This window comes from Hermetia illucens, chromosome 1, assembly GCF_905115235.1.
Source record: "Hermetia illucens chromosome 1, iHerIll2.2.curated.20191125, whole genome shotgun sequence".
Classification (NCBI taxonomy): domain Eukaryota; kingdom Metazoa; phylum Arthropoda; class Insecta; order Diptera; family Stratiomyidae; genus Hermetia; species Hermetia illucens.
In genome coordinates, this window is record NC_051849.1 from 36365218 (window position 1) to 36381437 (window position 16220).

Sequence of the window (16220 nt, forward strand, 5' to 3'; positions counted from 1 at the left end):
AGCTTACAAAAGCGTCTCACCATAGGGTCAAAGCTTTTACTGTACAAGACTATGATCTTACCAGTCCTCATGTTTTCCATGGAGACTTGGATTCTTAGTAAGAAAAATTAAGAACCCTCGGCCGCGTTCGAGAGAAGAATCCTCCAAAGAATTTTTGGCCCCGTTGCCTACATAATGACGAAATCTATGAGCGATACCACGACCGTCTGGTTGTGGATAAAATCCGGCTCAACATGGTACGGTGGCCGAGTCACTTAATCCGTATGGATGAGGATGATCCAGCCCGGAAAGTCTATAAGGGCAATATCTATGGTAGAAAAAGAAGACGAGGCAGACCCTGCCTAAGATGGATCGATGGCGTAGGTCAGGACGCCAGACAGCTTTTGGGGAATTGGTGGACCTCGGCGCAAAACCGGGATATCTGGAGTTCCTATTAAGGCAGGCCCAGACCGGATACCGGTTGTTGCGCCGTTGATAATGATGATAATGGCAGGAATAACGCTTACGAACTGGCTTTATATGTATATATTTTATTTGAAAATTCCAAATCCAGGGAAGGAGAATCTTTCCTGAGGTAATTAAATATTAAGATAAATTCTTGGAGGCTTTAGAGAAACCTATATTTCAAACCGCTAAAAGCGATGAATGTTTTAATTTCATTAACTGCTCAAAAGTTTACGCCGAAGCAGATCAATTGTCCTTTGACGAAATACCTCAAATTCAAAGAGATAGCGAATGTGAATATTCAGTTGCATTCGAGTTTCACAAAAAAAGATTTTTTTCCAATTAAACACGCTACGTTTGCAAATTACAAAAATACACAAACTGAAATGCATTTTGCCTTTACATTAAAAATAAAGCAATTTTTTGTGGACCTACCTGGTGACGTCCCGTCCGTTGAATATCCTGTCGAGTAGGCACTTTCCGGCGATGAAAGACTATTGATGACATGGCCCATAGGATGATTATTTGCCGCGCCCAACATGCCATTATTCCCGCCACTGTATCTATTTGTTCTTAGAAGATTTTGATTAGATGCACTGCCATTCCGGCACTGACCGTGTCCATTCGGCTGCTGGACATGATTGTGATGACCCGAATGTTGATTTTGTATTTGTTGTTGATGTTGATGCAGTTGCTGCTGCTGCTGATTAATTATGTGCTTTGAGTTGTTGTTATTGTTCTGTTTCGTCCTGTCGTCCAGATTCGTTATAGGTTGAAATTGAATATTTGCATTGATTCGATCGTAGGTCCCGTTCCCGGCGGTCGAGAAACCACCCCCTGGAACGGCATGTTTCGATTGCAGTATCTTGCCGTATCGCACTTCGTCCTTGGCGTTGTGTATCGGTTCCCCGTTGTGCTGATGAACATCTCCATTTGTCGAGGAGTAGGTCTTTTGCTGTGGCGGAAGGATACCCTTATAGTTGCATGATTGATTCTTTGAATTGTTATTCTGAATGTTAATATCAAATTGATTATTGCACTGGGCGGGATGCATTGCTGGCGGAGCTATTGATGGATTCATTGGTGCATGATTGAATTTCTGGTGGTTCTGTGCAAGGTTCTTGTGGTGGTTGTTGCAAGCGTTCTCAGCGCTCGATTGCGGGTAGGAACTTTTGCGGGGCATGTTATTTGGTGAGAGGGTTGTGTTAGCTTTGTTAGTAGACGAACTGTGGAATGTTAGTTGGTAAGTAGTTGTGTTTGCGGTAGTCGTTGCATGCAGTGAAGACGCTGATAATGTATTTGACTTTACGCTTTGGTTGAAGTAGTAATGCTCTGGTGTATGGGAAATTGGAATCTCATCTTGTGGCGTCTGCCATCCAATTCTGCTGGTTTTCTGAAAGAGAAGATTGGAAAATAAATAACGTAGAAAGTTCCAGTTGAACTTTTATTAGAATTGTGCAAGATGTGGAAATGCTGGTTATTGGAGGATAAAGGAATTCAACATGGATATGGAAATGATTTTCTTCCTTTCTTTACTAAAATTACAAGTTGCCCTATTGTATCGTTGAAAGCAAAAAGGAATTTTTGCCCTTCAAAGCTGAATGTGGAATCTAAGTACCTAATAAGTTCGGCGTTTCAAACACTTTGGTAATTTGATTTTTTTACTATAGTATGGGCTATATTCTCCTTTCTAAAATTCTATCCGAAAGTTATCTATTTGTGGTACGATAGTTTTAGGGTTTTATCTAGATTTGGACCCGTGTGTATATAAAACTATAATAGTTAAAAATCACTTGATTTCACCATAATAACTGTCATTATTAAGTTAGAGGAGATAGATTAGACCTTTGTTTGAGTAAATCTTATACAAATTCTTGAGTTTGAGACAGGATTTCGAGGAGAATTATGGACTATGTGCCTCGGTTTTACTTCAAGGTTTTAGCAAAGTTTGAATTAATATGCATAGATTCACTAAGCGATCTCCTTTTTCGCTCTATTTTAGCATTAATATATTTTTTATAGTTTATACGCCTATTCGGTTGGACCTTTAGGTATTTTGCTTCTTTACTTTAAGCAATATACACTCTAATTAGCTAAATTATCTGTAATGTGTTCTTGTAACACATAATTCAAGGATTTGCTTTAGTATCTGCAAATTTTGTCATGAGCAAACAGTTGTTAGTGTAAAGATGGCTCAGCGGTTGGAGTGCTAGTCTGTTGCCATGGTTCAAATCTCGTTATTCTGTGTCTGGGAGAATTGTAACATCGAATCCAGCTTTAACGGGAATTTTTTTTTAATGTGTTAACATTTCTCCGTCCTTCTTTCGTCCCCGGTACTCCAATTCGTTGACCCGCTGCTGCTCTTTCAGTGTCTTTATGTCGATTACTGTCTGTCGTCGGGCTTCCATGTTACTGGCGTACTTTTGAACCAGAAATAGTCCCTGATGTTCCAGTCGCCTCGTAACCTTCCGTCCTCCTTTTGGCCCGGTATTCTTCAAGAGTGACTGCCCTCCATCTGGTGCCTACCGGGACTGATGTGCCGCTTCCGCGGACCTCTTTCAACACGTCTGATGGTAACTGGGAGGGGAATCATTGCGCACCATCCGTGCTCCTGGACACCGGACAGGCTTCTAAGGATCCCTCTTGGAAAATAAAGGGGAGAGACTAGGTCCTTGGAGCCACTCGGTCGCTATCTAAGGTGAATGTTTACCTTTGTTAGAAACATCATGCTAAAGAGAAAAAGAGGAATAAAATTATAGTCTTCCAGTTAAAAAGACAAACACATAATTAGTGTATAATTAAAATTAAGGTGCCTTTACATTGGGGACGACATCACCGTCACGTAATATGTGCGTGGAGGTACTTCTGGCTCCGGCTGGAATGACCAATAAGATATGAGATCAAGCGACTATTTCGGATGATAGTATAATACTTACTCCAGGCAAATACTAACGAAAAAGTTACCCTAAACGAAAAACAACCATTTTGCAAAAGCAACCATTGCGAAAAACAACCATCTTTTTATTTTCTAAATAACTTAGGGACTACCTTAACGGTTAAACTTAATCAATGACACCTAGCCTAACTTATCGCTAAAGAAATATGTGAGAAAAACATTTACAGGTCATTTTGAAGGAAAAGTCGGAAAAAACTCCACTCGTTGAGCATATTTAAAACAAGTCGGGAAACCGGAAGCTGGACGCTTCAGGTACGAAAGGTTTTGTGTATTTCTTAGTACGTAGCACGTAATATTTGCATATGTCCACTTTCGGGTGATATTGACATTGATAGTCTTCAATTTTCAAAGAAGCAACAACTTCAACGTACTATAAATCTGTTAGTAATAGTGCGATTTCCATCAAACTTGGTACGATCATGCTCTACATTATAGCCTACATTACTGCAGAATTTGGTGCCACTAGGATGAATTTAAGGGGGGTTTCCAGTCAATTACAAAAAATTATAGTAATATACTATTATTAACTTTATTTGAACAGATATCGGTATGAAAGGTATTTCGGAGCCATGGCACCATATAGTGGCAGCCTCCTGATTTTTTTCAGATTTTTCGGTTTGGTAGTTTCTGAGAATGGCCCCCTTAAAGAAATGATCACTTTCAACCCCCCGCACTCCCCACGTTTCCAAGAAATGTCAAAACTAAGACCGGCTTCGAAAAGTACTAATCGAGACCTTTAATTTGATACCCCACATGACTATATTTGATGAAAAAAAAATTTACACCCCCCTTTTGCATGTATGGGGACCCCTCCTTAAATTCAACGTAAAAGGATGTAACTCACTGTATGTGTGAGCGTTCACAGTTCCCACCTTTCTACCAAATTTGGTGTGAATCGCTATAACCGTCTCCGAGAAAAATGCGTGTGACGGACAGACAGACAGACAGACAGACAGACAGACAAACAGACAGACGGACAGACAGACAGACAGACAGGAGGAGTGGCCAGATCTCCCATCAGGCGCGACCCCAGGTGGCGGATAGGGGCATACCTATTGATGTGTAAATATGTGTTCATGCACTTTTCTTTTCTGACTGTGCATGGGCTAGTGTTTGCTCATCTCTGGTGCGCGGACCAAAATGGCTATGGGAAGGATACCCAGAACATAAAACCACCATGGAAGACGAGAGAAGGAGTAAACTTACGGTGCAGGGGCTCGGAACCCCAGTACCGGCGGCTTTTGGGAGTGAGCAAGCGGGCTCCCGGTCGTCGATATCCCTCGACCGCAGTGCCTCGGTGGTGGACAACTTGGCCACCTTGGCATATAATGTTACAAGTAATTTGGATCTGGAGAAGGAAGTGTTCAAGCGAAGTACGACCTTACCGAGAACACCAGTAGCAAGAACAACCAAGGATGAACTGAAGATGGATCGTTGGACGACAAAAACTGTAACAACACCCACCGCATATGTTCAAGATGCGCGACAGCAAGAGGTGCTCCAGGAACAAGATAAGGATCCATTCAAAAGAAGCTCATCAACTTTGAGATCTCCACCAATGCCATAGACGATGAAGGACAAAGTACAGGCAAGGTCAACAAACGCCAAAAGTGAAGGACCGTGTAAAAGGGGTAACCCTGCCGGGACTCATAGGGAACAGAGTCCTGATCTGGAGGAATTACCCTTCACCCAGCTTGGGGCAAAAATAGTTGAGCTGTCCGAGTTTATCAAGGACAAGCACAACGTGCACCAAGCCATAAAGAATATGGTGAGGGCTATTAGAGTGCTCTACAATAGATCACAGGAGGAAAAGAATAATAAGGACACGCCGAACCCCGCTGTGCCAACAGTATCACAAGCGACCCAAGTGACGCCTAACCGTACTACCATCCAATTCCAACGAAATAAGCGAGTACGTGAAAAAGAGGGGGATCCTGTAAATAATCAGCAGGCGCCTAAGAGAAAAAAAGGAGGACGGGACATGCTGAAAACCAACACCAACAGGCCAGAAGGAGGAAACCGTACAGCGAATCTAGGAAACTCGACCAGCGTTGCGGGGCCCAAGACCAGCGAAAACGATGGATGGACTAAAGTTACCAACAAAAAAGCGGAACGAAAAGCAAAAGTGCGAACTCGTCCAGATGTAATTGTTATCTCCAGTAAGGGCAATCTGTCCTACGCGGAGATACTCAAAAAGGTCAAAGCGGATCCCGACCTGAAAGATCTGAGCGGAAATGTGAACCGAATCCGAAGAACCCAGAAAGGGGATCTCATGTTCGAGCTGAAAAGATCCAGCGTGGGCAAAACTGATGACTTTCGCACTCAAGTGAAAAACTCACTTGGGGAGAATGCCGCAGTGCGTGCCCAAAAACATGAGATCTATATTCAGTGCAAGGATCTCGATGAGGTAACATCGAAAGAAGAAATTTGTACTGCTCTGAAGGAGCAATTCAAGTTGAAAGAACTCACCGAGGAGTCAGTTGTGGGCTTGCGAAAAGCCTATGGTGGTACTCAAACGGCCACAATACGAGTACCAGCGGAGGCGGCACAGATGTTGTTGGCTGCCGGAAGGGTTCGGATTGGATGGGTTGTTTGCCGTTTAAGGGAACAAATTTCACTGAAGAGGTGCTTTAAATGCCTTATGTTTGGGCACTTCGCGAAGGCATGCACCAGCAGCATTGATCGATCCGATCGATGCAGAAGGTGTGGGGAGAAAGGTCATATTTCCAGAGAGTGCAATAGGGACCCCAAATGCCTATTGTGCGAAGTAAAAGAGGGACAAGATAACCGGCATATTGCCGGAAGTGGTAAATGTCCGGAATTTAGGAAGGCGCTCACTGCAATGAGAAAATGAGGTTTATCCAAATAAACCTCAACCATTGCAGGGTCACTCAGGATTTACTTGAGCAGGCCACGTTCGAATCTGAGATGGAAATCGCCATCATAAGCGAACCGTATAGACACCGTCACGGTGGCATATGGGTCAAAGATTCGACTGGGGGAGCGGCGATATGGGCTTGCGGTCGACAGGCCATACAATGTACTGCAAGTCAAGCAGGCAGTGGCTTCGTGTGGGCGAAAATAAGTGGTGTATATGTATACAGCTGCTACGCCCCGCCAAGTTTGACACTGTCTGAATTCGAGCAAATGCTTGATAATCTTGTTCTCGACGCGAGGGGACGTAGTCCAAAGGTGATTGCTGGTGATTTCAATGCCTGGGCCCTAGAGTGGGGTAGTAGGGAATCAAATGCTAGGGGGCGCAGTTTATTAGAAGCTTTTGCGCAGATGGACATGGTTCTGGCCAACGAAGGTGCTGTAAACACCTTCCAGAAAGGGGGGTCAGGCTCGGTTGTAGACCTGACCTTTGTCAGCCCTTCGCTGGCGCGTGGTATGTCCTGGTGCGTCAGTGAACGCTACACCCACAGCGATCACCAGGCAATCTTCTTTGAGACATGTGTCGAGCCACAGGCCAAAGAGCTATCATGCCCGAAACCGAGAAAGATTTCAGGCTGGTCTGCAAAATCTTTGGATGAGGAGACCTTCATAGAGGTGTGGTTAGATCAGCCTGATAAAGCAGGCACCTCTACGGAAAGAGCCGTCCATCTGGCTCAATGCATTGCCAAAGCGTGTGACGCGTCCATGCCTAGAAGGTGTTCATTCCCCAGTAGAAGACCAAACTACTGGTGGAATGATGAACTGACCGGCCTTCGATCAGCCTGCCACCGAGCCAGAAGAGTGGCTCAGAGGGCGGTAGGTAGAGTCGAACAGGGACAAAAGGAGCGCGCCTATAAGGCAGCCCGCAAAAACCTCAAGCTCGCCATCCAGCGAAGCAAGAGGGAGTGCTTTAAGGAGCTCTGCTCAGAAGCGAACATAAACCCGTGGGGGAATGCCTACAGAATCGTGATGGGACGATTCAGAGGCCGTTCATCTCCGCAGATCACGTGCCCCACCCTCTTGCTAAAAATCATCCAGGGGTTATTCCCTCAGCAAGAGGAGAGCACCGACACATTCCAACCACCTCTGAATGTGGCGGCAATTCCGCCAGTCACCAGAGACGAGCTGTTGGATATCTGCGGTAGAATAGGAGACAACAAAGCGCCGGGCCTGGACGGAGTACCGAATAAGGCCCTTAAGCTTGCCGTGAAATCCAGACCGGACATGTTCGCTGAGTTGTTCGAAGCGTGCATGTCCGAGGGGATATTTCCAATGGCATGGAAGCGGCAGAAGTTGGTACTTCTGCCTAAACCAGGTAAACCTCCAGGTGAACCGTCGTCATATCGACCCATATGTCTCCTGGACACGGTGGGGAAAATGCTAGAGCGGGTAATCTACAATAGATTACTCCCGGTTGTTGAGAGCCAAAGCGGCCTTTCGGATCGGCAGTATGGGTTCCGTAAAGCCAGATCAACCATTGATGCCATCAAATTGGTTACTGGCTTGGCCGAAGATGCAATTCACGGAAAGGGTAGTACCAGCAAATATTGCGTGGTAGTAACCCTGGATGTGAAAAATGCATTCAATTCGGCCAATTGGAATCTAATACGGAAATCTTTAGCGAAGGTTGGTATTCCCGCCTATCTCGCTGCTATCGTCGATAGTTATTTAACTGAAAGGAGGCTCTGGTATGACACCGATGACGGACCGCAGGAGTACGTTGTTTCCGCGGGTGTCCCGCAGGGCTCCGTATTGGGCCCACTACTGTGGAACATCATGTACAACGATGTATTTAATCTTCCCCTTCCGGGGGAAGCCACAGTGGTGGGTTACGCTGACGACATAGCGCTGGTTGTTGTCGCAAAGCATCTTGAAGATGCTGAGTTATACTCAAGTGAGGCAATCGGTGCTGTTAAGAGTTGGCTAAAGAGCTCTGGTCTGACACTTGCGGAGGAAAAAACGGAAGCGGTCCTCATCACTAAGCGCCGGAAGAGAGATTACGCCTGTATTAGAATCGGGAATCATATCGTCACTTCCAAGCCGACCATCAAATACTTGGGAGTGGTGATAGACAGGAAGCTTAGCTATAAGCAACATGTGCGGTATGTTTGCGACAAATCATCCACTGCAAGTATGGCCCTGGCAAGGATGATGCCGAACATTGGAGGGCCACGGCATACCTCTAGGTTGCTTATAGCCAGGGTGGTGACCTCGATCATGCTCTATGCGACCCCAGTTTGGAGGGAGGCGTTGTGGATGTCAGGGAACGCTACCAAACTGAGTTCAGTCTACAGGAGGACAGCCCTGAGGGTATGCTCTGCCTTCAGGACTGTCTCAGATGATGCAGCATTCGTCATCTCCGGAATGATGCCGATTGACATCTTGGCAGATGAGATGGCGAACATATACAATGCAAAGCCAACCTCTTCGTCATCGCGGACGAGGAAGACTGAAAGGGAGAGATCCATAAATAGATGGCAAGAGCGGTGGGAACGCTCGGGAAAGGGCCGGTGGACGCACAGGCTCATTCCTGCCATCAAGGAGTGGTTGGAGAGACGACACGGTGAGATTAATTATAATCTCACCCAGTTTCTCACGGGGCACGGAGGATATCTCCAATACCTTCACAGGTTTAAATTGGAGACCTCACCCGATTGTCCAAATTGCAATGGAGTCCCAGAGGACCCAGAGCATGTATTCTTCCACTGTCCGAGATTTGTGGAAGAAAGGAGGAATCTAGAGGAGACTCTAGGGGAGGTGCTGGTACCAGAAAATCTGGTGCCGAAAATGCTAGCACATCAAGAGAATTGGGATGCGGTAAACTCCATGATCGCATCTATCCAAAATAAATTGCGAAAAGCAGAGGAGAGGAGAAAAACGCGGTCACGTGCGCCGCGTATAGAAGAAAGGTGACAAAGCTAGAGTGAGCTGACTCCGCCCCGTGATGTAATACCTTATGGTGGTTCCGCGGGGCAGGGAGGGAGTCGGGGGTGGTTTTAGTGGGTAAAAATCCCACACGCTGGTGTGTCCAGACCAGTGTCTTTTTGAAGATTTCCACCTCCTCAACAAAAAAAAAAAAAAAAAGACAGACAGACAGACGGTAAACCGATTTTAATAAGGTTTTGTGTTTACACAAAACCTTAAAAAGGGTGAGGCGGGGAAGGAAAAAGTAATGGGTGACATGCGGGAGAGGGATGGGAATCAGAAGCTAGGAGAGGAGCTAATGATGGACAGGTTTACAAAATTGGGAGTCGCAGTAATTGCCTGTGTAGAAGACTACTTTACCTTGGGAATCAAAAAGACGGTTCTGTGATTGGAGGGATAAGAAGATCTGGAGAAACAGATGAGCCCGAAGAAGGTCATCTTCAACGAGTTCATTCTGCATGGCTTTGGAGACGAGGATTGGGATGGGATTGACATTTGACCAGGAAGTTGAGGGAATCACGGGCAAAGAAGGTATCGATACGTGGGGTTTCGCATGACTCGTAGAGGATCAGGTTGGAAATATATTTGGAGTGGTCTTCGTTTTTAAAAATGTTGGCGCAGTGGCATAAGATTCTGCGTTTTTTAAGGCGGAGTCGTTCTATTTAAGATGGGGTACCACCGGACCAGAAAATGAAGATGAAATGGAAGAATTGTCGGATAAGCTGCTTATAAACAAAACAGCTCAATCCTGTTCGAAGTAGGGATATTGTATTTAAGGATACGATACAAGCAACTGAAAGCACTAGTTGTACGGCCTAGTGTCCTCGTTATATGAGGGACGTGGCAGAGGCGGGAATTCATTGTCACTCTGAGGTATGTGACTTCTTTTACAGTAGGGATAGGATCGTCGTGGATTGTGAATAAAAAAGATCTGATATCACTCCACATTCATTTTCATGTTTCCATGGAAGATGATGGTCTCGCATTTATCAGGATTTAATGAAAGAATTCAGACGAGCTTTACCGTAGGAGATGTCTTTGGTGGCGGTATGCAGGATTAGGTCATCCGCGTATTGAAGGTTTCGGATAGGACACGGGTGTGGAGTTGGTTTGGGGATGTTAGCGGTGAACAGGGAGAAAAGGTTTGCAGAAATGACCGAACCCTAAGGAATGCCGGCGGGACAAGTATAGGACGTGGAAAGGTGCTGTAAGATATTGACTAAAGATTTCCGCCCATCTAGAAAGCTAAGAATTAGCTTAGAAAGGTTCGGATGGAAATTCAGGATTTCGGAAAGCTTATACGCGAGTCCGTATTGTCATACGGAGTCGAAAACTTTCCTAAGGTCAAGGACACAGGTCAATATCCTCCGATTGACACCTAGAAAGATATCAGTCTTGAGAACAAGAAGTGCGTGCTCAACTAATTTGCTTGAGGCGACCTAGCTATATACTTTAGCAAGGAATCATTTCAATTTCGAGCTGAGGAACTTACGTATATAGAGAGCGATGAGGAAATACAAACAATCACAGCTCAAGGCTGACAGTCATATACAGCTCTCAAACAAGACTGGGAATTAGCATGCAAAATAGAGTCACTTCCGCGAATAAAATGGATATTTAACTCGCTCTATGGATATAAATTTGTGAGCCCAGAACTCATCATCCACCGAATCGTGAAAACATCAAAAACTGCAAAATGTTTCGGGCCGCCAATGGCGTCAAGCCTATAGGCATCACTAGCCGCTTGGTGGCCCTGATGGCTCCCGATCATAAAATTTCTAGATTCGTTTTTGAAAAGACATATTTCGTCGTAATGACCAAAAGAGAAGAATGGTAGATAAATGGCCAGACCTAATCATCTTCATCGACGGGTGAGCCATGGAAAACGGATTGGGGCAGGGATGTTGTCGGGAATTCCGATTATGGAACTGACCCGACCTATCACGAGAATGACAACCGTTTGTAATGAGGGAGTTGACAGACTGGCTCATCAAAGGTCTGGATCTACTATAGTGGGGCCAAAGCTAGTTTTTGGCATCCAGCCATCCATTGTCAAATCTACTTTGATTGTAACGATTAACGTAACGAAATGGAAAAATTTGAACTCCAAATGCAGGTGAAAACCTTTATGAACCTCGAGTCGCTAGAGCAGCATTCTTTGTAGTTTCTTAAGAAGCGGGTCATGAAAACCCTAGTAAGGCTTTTAACGGGACCCAGCTTCTTAAACTACTGCATGGAAAAAATTGAGGTCAGCTATTTGCAGCGAATTTGAGGCGGTGGAGGACCCTGTACTTCATATGCAATTGCCCGACCTTTTAAGATCTTGGTAAAGTTTTCTTCAATCTGTGCACTCTCTGCTTCAGGAGAATGTTTTTAGATTCGCATAAAATCAATGGGCAATAAAGGCATACACATAATCCATACAATGCCAAAGGATCCAAATTCAATGAAAGTTTGAATGAACATTGGAAGAACGTCTTAAAAAGGTAACGAATTACAGAAGTAAATCTCCGGCGAAAGTTATCTTTGGCTCTAACCTCTAGTTCCCAAGAGATCTGAAATTCAGTGGAGGATGATGCCAAGGGATAGGTACTAACGACAATATATGAAAGGTTGTAAAGCTTTCCCTTAAGAATCAGATTCAAATAATAACAGAAGAAAACACCAAGACTTTCGACTTTTCTAGGACCTCGATTAGACAAAGGAAAGGTATATGTTAGAATGATGCCTCGATTATTCATTCTGTCATATGAAATAATGGTGCAATATTTCATCTACTTTAAATGCAAGCTCCTTAAACCATTCGCTTCTGTACTTCGAGGTGTTTTATTCACGCGTTCATAGTCACAAAAACCGAGAAAGTTCACACCCAACCGTATTCCCCTGGTATCTGTGCGACATTTTTATAAGAAAATATAATTAAATTTGAAACGTCTGAGCGGAACTTCCAAGCGGAAATCACTCAAAATTTCCACGATATTAATAAAATTTTCTCTAATTTCCCAACATCCAGCCAAACTCAATTTATATGTGCCCTTCAGCAGACACTATATCTAACTTGAAACAAAAGTTCCATTTTTCATTTCTTTTTATATTTGAACAGTTTCAAGCACCCACCGAGAGAAAAACTCGCCTGGCTTTCTTACACTTGAAGAAAACCTCGATGTGGTTAGGAGGAAATGCAGAGAAGGATATCTAGGAAAACTCTTCATAACTCTCTGGAAAGTCCGGGAAAAAATGAATGTTGCAAGGATGCTCGAGGACTCGAGGCGAGGAATTACAGCAATCATTTTGAAGTTAGGAAGCAATTTTTTATGCATTTGTACATATTTCACTTTCCCGCTCGGTTTTGGTATCAAGTGGTTGGGGAGTTGGGGTATGCTCGCTAACCATACAATCTCTAAGCTCGTTTTCTATCATCATGTCCGTGGTAGAATGAGGGAAATGCTGATACGATTTAAGGTTGTGCAAATGGGATATGAATAGTTTTATGAGTGCAGAAATATTTAGGAATTTTTTTAATCAAAGGATGGATGACATAAACATCAGGAATTCTTTACTATTTCTATAAGATAATTCATAAAACGTAATCATTATTGAATAATTGATTAAATTTGCGAATTTTGATGAATTTGAATTAAAACTCATCAGCTGTGCATCAATGTTTCCATTTCTATTTAGCTCGTAGTGTATAGGTGTTGAGTACGCCCGACATTAGTTCAGTTTGACAGGTGACAGATTTTCAGATGACAGTTTATCCCTTGACGCGAAAAGGGCAACGCTGACCAACTAAAGATTTGTTAATTTTCGTCAAATTCTTCAGCATAGTGCTTCAAATTTAATTACTACAATTTTATGCATTTAGGATGAATTTAAAGGGGGGCTCACAGCAAAGTTACGAAATATAATATGTCTTTATAATATATTCATTTGAACAGATATCGTGATGGAGATTATTTTGAGGGCTGGGTGTCACGTGCAGGAACCACCATATTTTTTTTTACATTTATTATTTATTTTATGTATCCTCAAGACCAGGATGCCTCACTTACTTTTTGTATTTTGGCCACCCAATGTCCGACATAATTATCTAGGCTCGCTGGTCCCTTCTTAAGGTAGGCGAGGACAATGTTCGAGTCATACCAGCAATTGTATTGTAGCATGTACCATCTGCAATAAGTTCAGACAATAGAAGGGCTCCGTTCAGCTCAAATCGCGGAAGAATTACCTTTGCTTTTAGCAGCTTGACACGTGTCTTGGCGCACAACAAGGTTACCCTTGCTTTCCCATGCGTGCGAATTGGTTTGGTATAGATTACAGCGCTGCACGCAGACTCTGATCTAGTAACCAAGCAGTTCGTTTTTTCTTGCTTTTGTGTAGTGTACCCATCGAGGGATTCGAATCAACTCCAGCATTGACCAATCGACTTCCAAGCGCCTCCATCAGTTTAGCAGACCCTCCACAGGAGTGTCATCCCAGCTGATTGTAGACTCCCATATCCTTTACATTAAGATTTTTACACCGGCTGTCATCGAAGCCAAACATTGGAATGGATCGTATATTGCCACAATATTTGACAGGACGCCGGGTTCCAGAGTAGATCCAGAGTAGCAACCGGCGCATTCAGGACTATTTCTCGCAGTCCTGTATCCTTGTGGGCTATGTCACTTATCAATTCAGGATTATTTCAGGATTTCCTCCAACCTTCAATGGCTACATCATCTGCTGTACCAGATCTCTCGCCTCTTGCTTCGTTTCTGCTGCAGTTAGAAGATTATCTGCGCAAATGTCCTTTCGTAGTCTTTTCGTAGCGACGGGGAATCTTCGTTCCACCTCCTCTGCTAATGGTAACAATGTCCTAACCGCAAGGAACGTTTGAAATGTTCTCAGCACGTATTCCTGAACTGACATGTTCCTAGTCGGCCTATACAGTCCTCGTTGGAAGTTCCTATGACACGGCTGGATATCAATCATACGGAATATTTTTACGATATTGGAGGGCACGGCATATTGAAATTTCCTCCATCTTAGCAATATCTGGGCTATGTCACTCTATAATTTAAACTGGTTCTCCTCGATGTTTTCCTTTAAGGTTGACTTTGAATGGCAATACAACCGCCGAATTTCGGTCTACTCTACGCTGGACCGTGCTCTCATAAATCGCCCCACATTCGTTCTCCACCGATACATTGCTTGGAGCAATTTCAGAAGAATGCTGTAGCACTGTATGGAACTCTAAAGTGGATATATTGGACACTTATGTGGTGATTTTCGATGATTTGATGGGAACTTTGCCCGAAAGTACCCAGTCTAACTTCGTGTTCTGGGCCATCAAAGGATTTCCTTTCTTTATCCGCGGTTCGATTATCTCTTCCAATTGAAATTAGGCCTTATTTTGACCTCAGTTAATTTTCGAACTGTAGCCGTCGATTCCTGAGATTGACGCCAACACATTCATCCTTTTCATTATTATTGTTTTTGCGGCATCTAACACGATGCATAATTCTCAAAACGAATACGATGCATAATGTCTGGGATCCAGAGTCGATTAGAAGGTGCTGTTACCAGAGCGGTTGCTAGCAGAACCGATGTCATTCCTGATATCCTCTTTGGTTGACAGGCTGTATTGGCGCTTAATGCCGTTTTGAAATGAAGCATGGTATGGTGATCTTTATTGCCTTCGAGACACCGCACCCTATTGTGGTGCTTCCGCAAGTCGCTATATGAAAGACACTTTCGACATATCTTAGACTACTTTAGGAAATTATTCCTTTTCTCGACCGACCATTTCCGAATTAGCATCGCATGTTTTATTTTGCAATACACCCAACCTCCTTTCGCTTGTGCCGCAAACTGGAGAATGTCCAGCTGCTTGAACACAATCCTTTACTCCTTTAGGATCGTTTTGGCCATATCTGTCGATAGTTATTTGAAGACCCGGAATGACATTTTTATGATAGGAATTTGGTTTACGATTCAGACCCTGCCTGAGATGGAGCGATGGTGTAGGCCAGGACGCCAGACAGCTTTTAGGGATATCGAATTGGTGGACCTCGGCGCAAAACAGGGATGTCTGGAGTTCCTTATTAAGGCAGGCCTAGGCCAGATACCGGTTGTTGCCGCCTTGATGTCATGGTGTCAAACGTACATACGTGATAAACTGAAAAATTGATTGCATATTGTTTTTAAGGTTTTGTGTAAACACAATCGGTTTACTGTCTGTCTGTCTGTCTGTCTGTCTGTCTATCTGTCCGTCACACGCATTTTTCTCGGAGACGGTTGCAGCGATTGACACCAAATTTTGTGGAAAGCTGGGAACCGTGAACGCTCACGCATATAGTGAATTACATTCTTTTACAACGAATTTAAGGGGGGGGTCCCCATACATGCAAAAGGGGGGTGTAATTTTTTTTTTCATCAAATATAGTCATGTGGAGTATCAAATTAAAGGTCTCGGTCAGTACTTTTCGAAGCTGGTCTTAGTTTTTACATGTGTTGGAAAGGTGGGGAGTGCGGGTGGTTGAAAGTGACCATTCCTTTACGGGGGCCATTCTCAGAAACTACCCAACCGAAAAATCTGAAAAAAATCAAGAGGCTGCCACTATATAGTGCCTGGGTTCCGAAATACCTTCCATACTGATACCTGCATAAATAAAGTTAATAATAGTATATTACTATAATTTTTAGTAATTCGCTGCAGAACCCCCCTTAAATTCATGCTAGGACCACGAAATTTCGCAACAATATAGGGTATAATATAGAGCATGATCTCACCAAGTTTGGTGGAAATCGCACTTCTACTAACAAAGTTATCATATAATACGTCAAAGTTGTCGCTTCTTCGCAAATTCAAGACTATAAATGTCAATATCATCCGAAAGTGGATATTCCCACATAATATATGCATATATTAGGTGCTTCGTACTAAGAAATACACAAAACCTTTCGTACCTGAAGCGTC

At 43.7% G+C, this 16220-nt stretch overlaps 1 protein-coding gene across 5 annotated transcripts in view; it reads right to left on the reverse strand.

Moving 5' to 3' along the window:
• LOC119657248 overlaps nt 1–16220 on the reverse strand; it is a 302733-nt gene that overhangs the window by 35992 nt on the left and 250521 nt on the right. For 4 of the 5 annotated variants that reach the window (XM_038064081.1, XM_038064088.1, XM_038064097.1 and 1 more), the window contains exon 4: nt 880–1837. In XM_038064081.1, the coding sequence (XP_037920009.1) occupies nt 880–1837 (958 nt within the window). The remainder of the gene's footprint in view (nt 1–879; nt 1838–16220) is intronic. The other variant, XM_038064105.1, reaches the window with a different exon arrangement.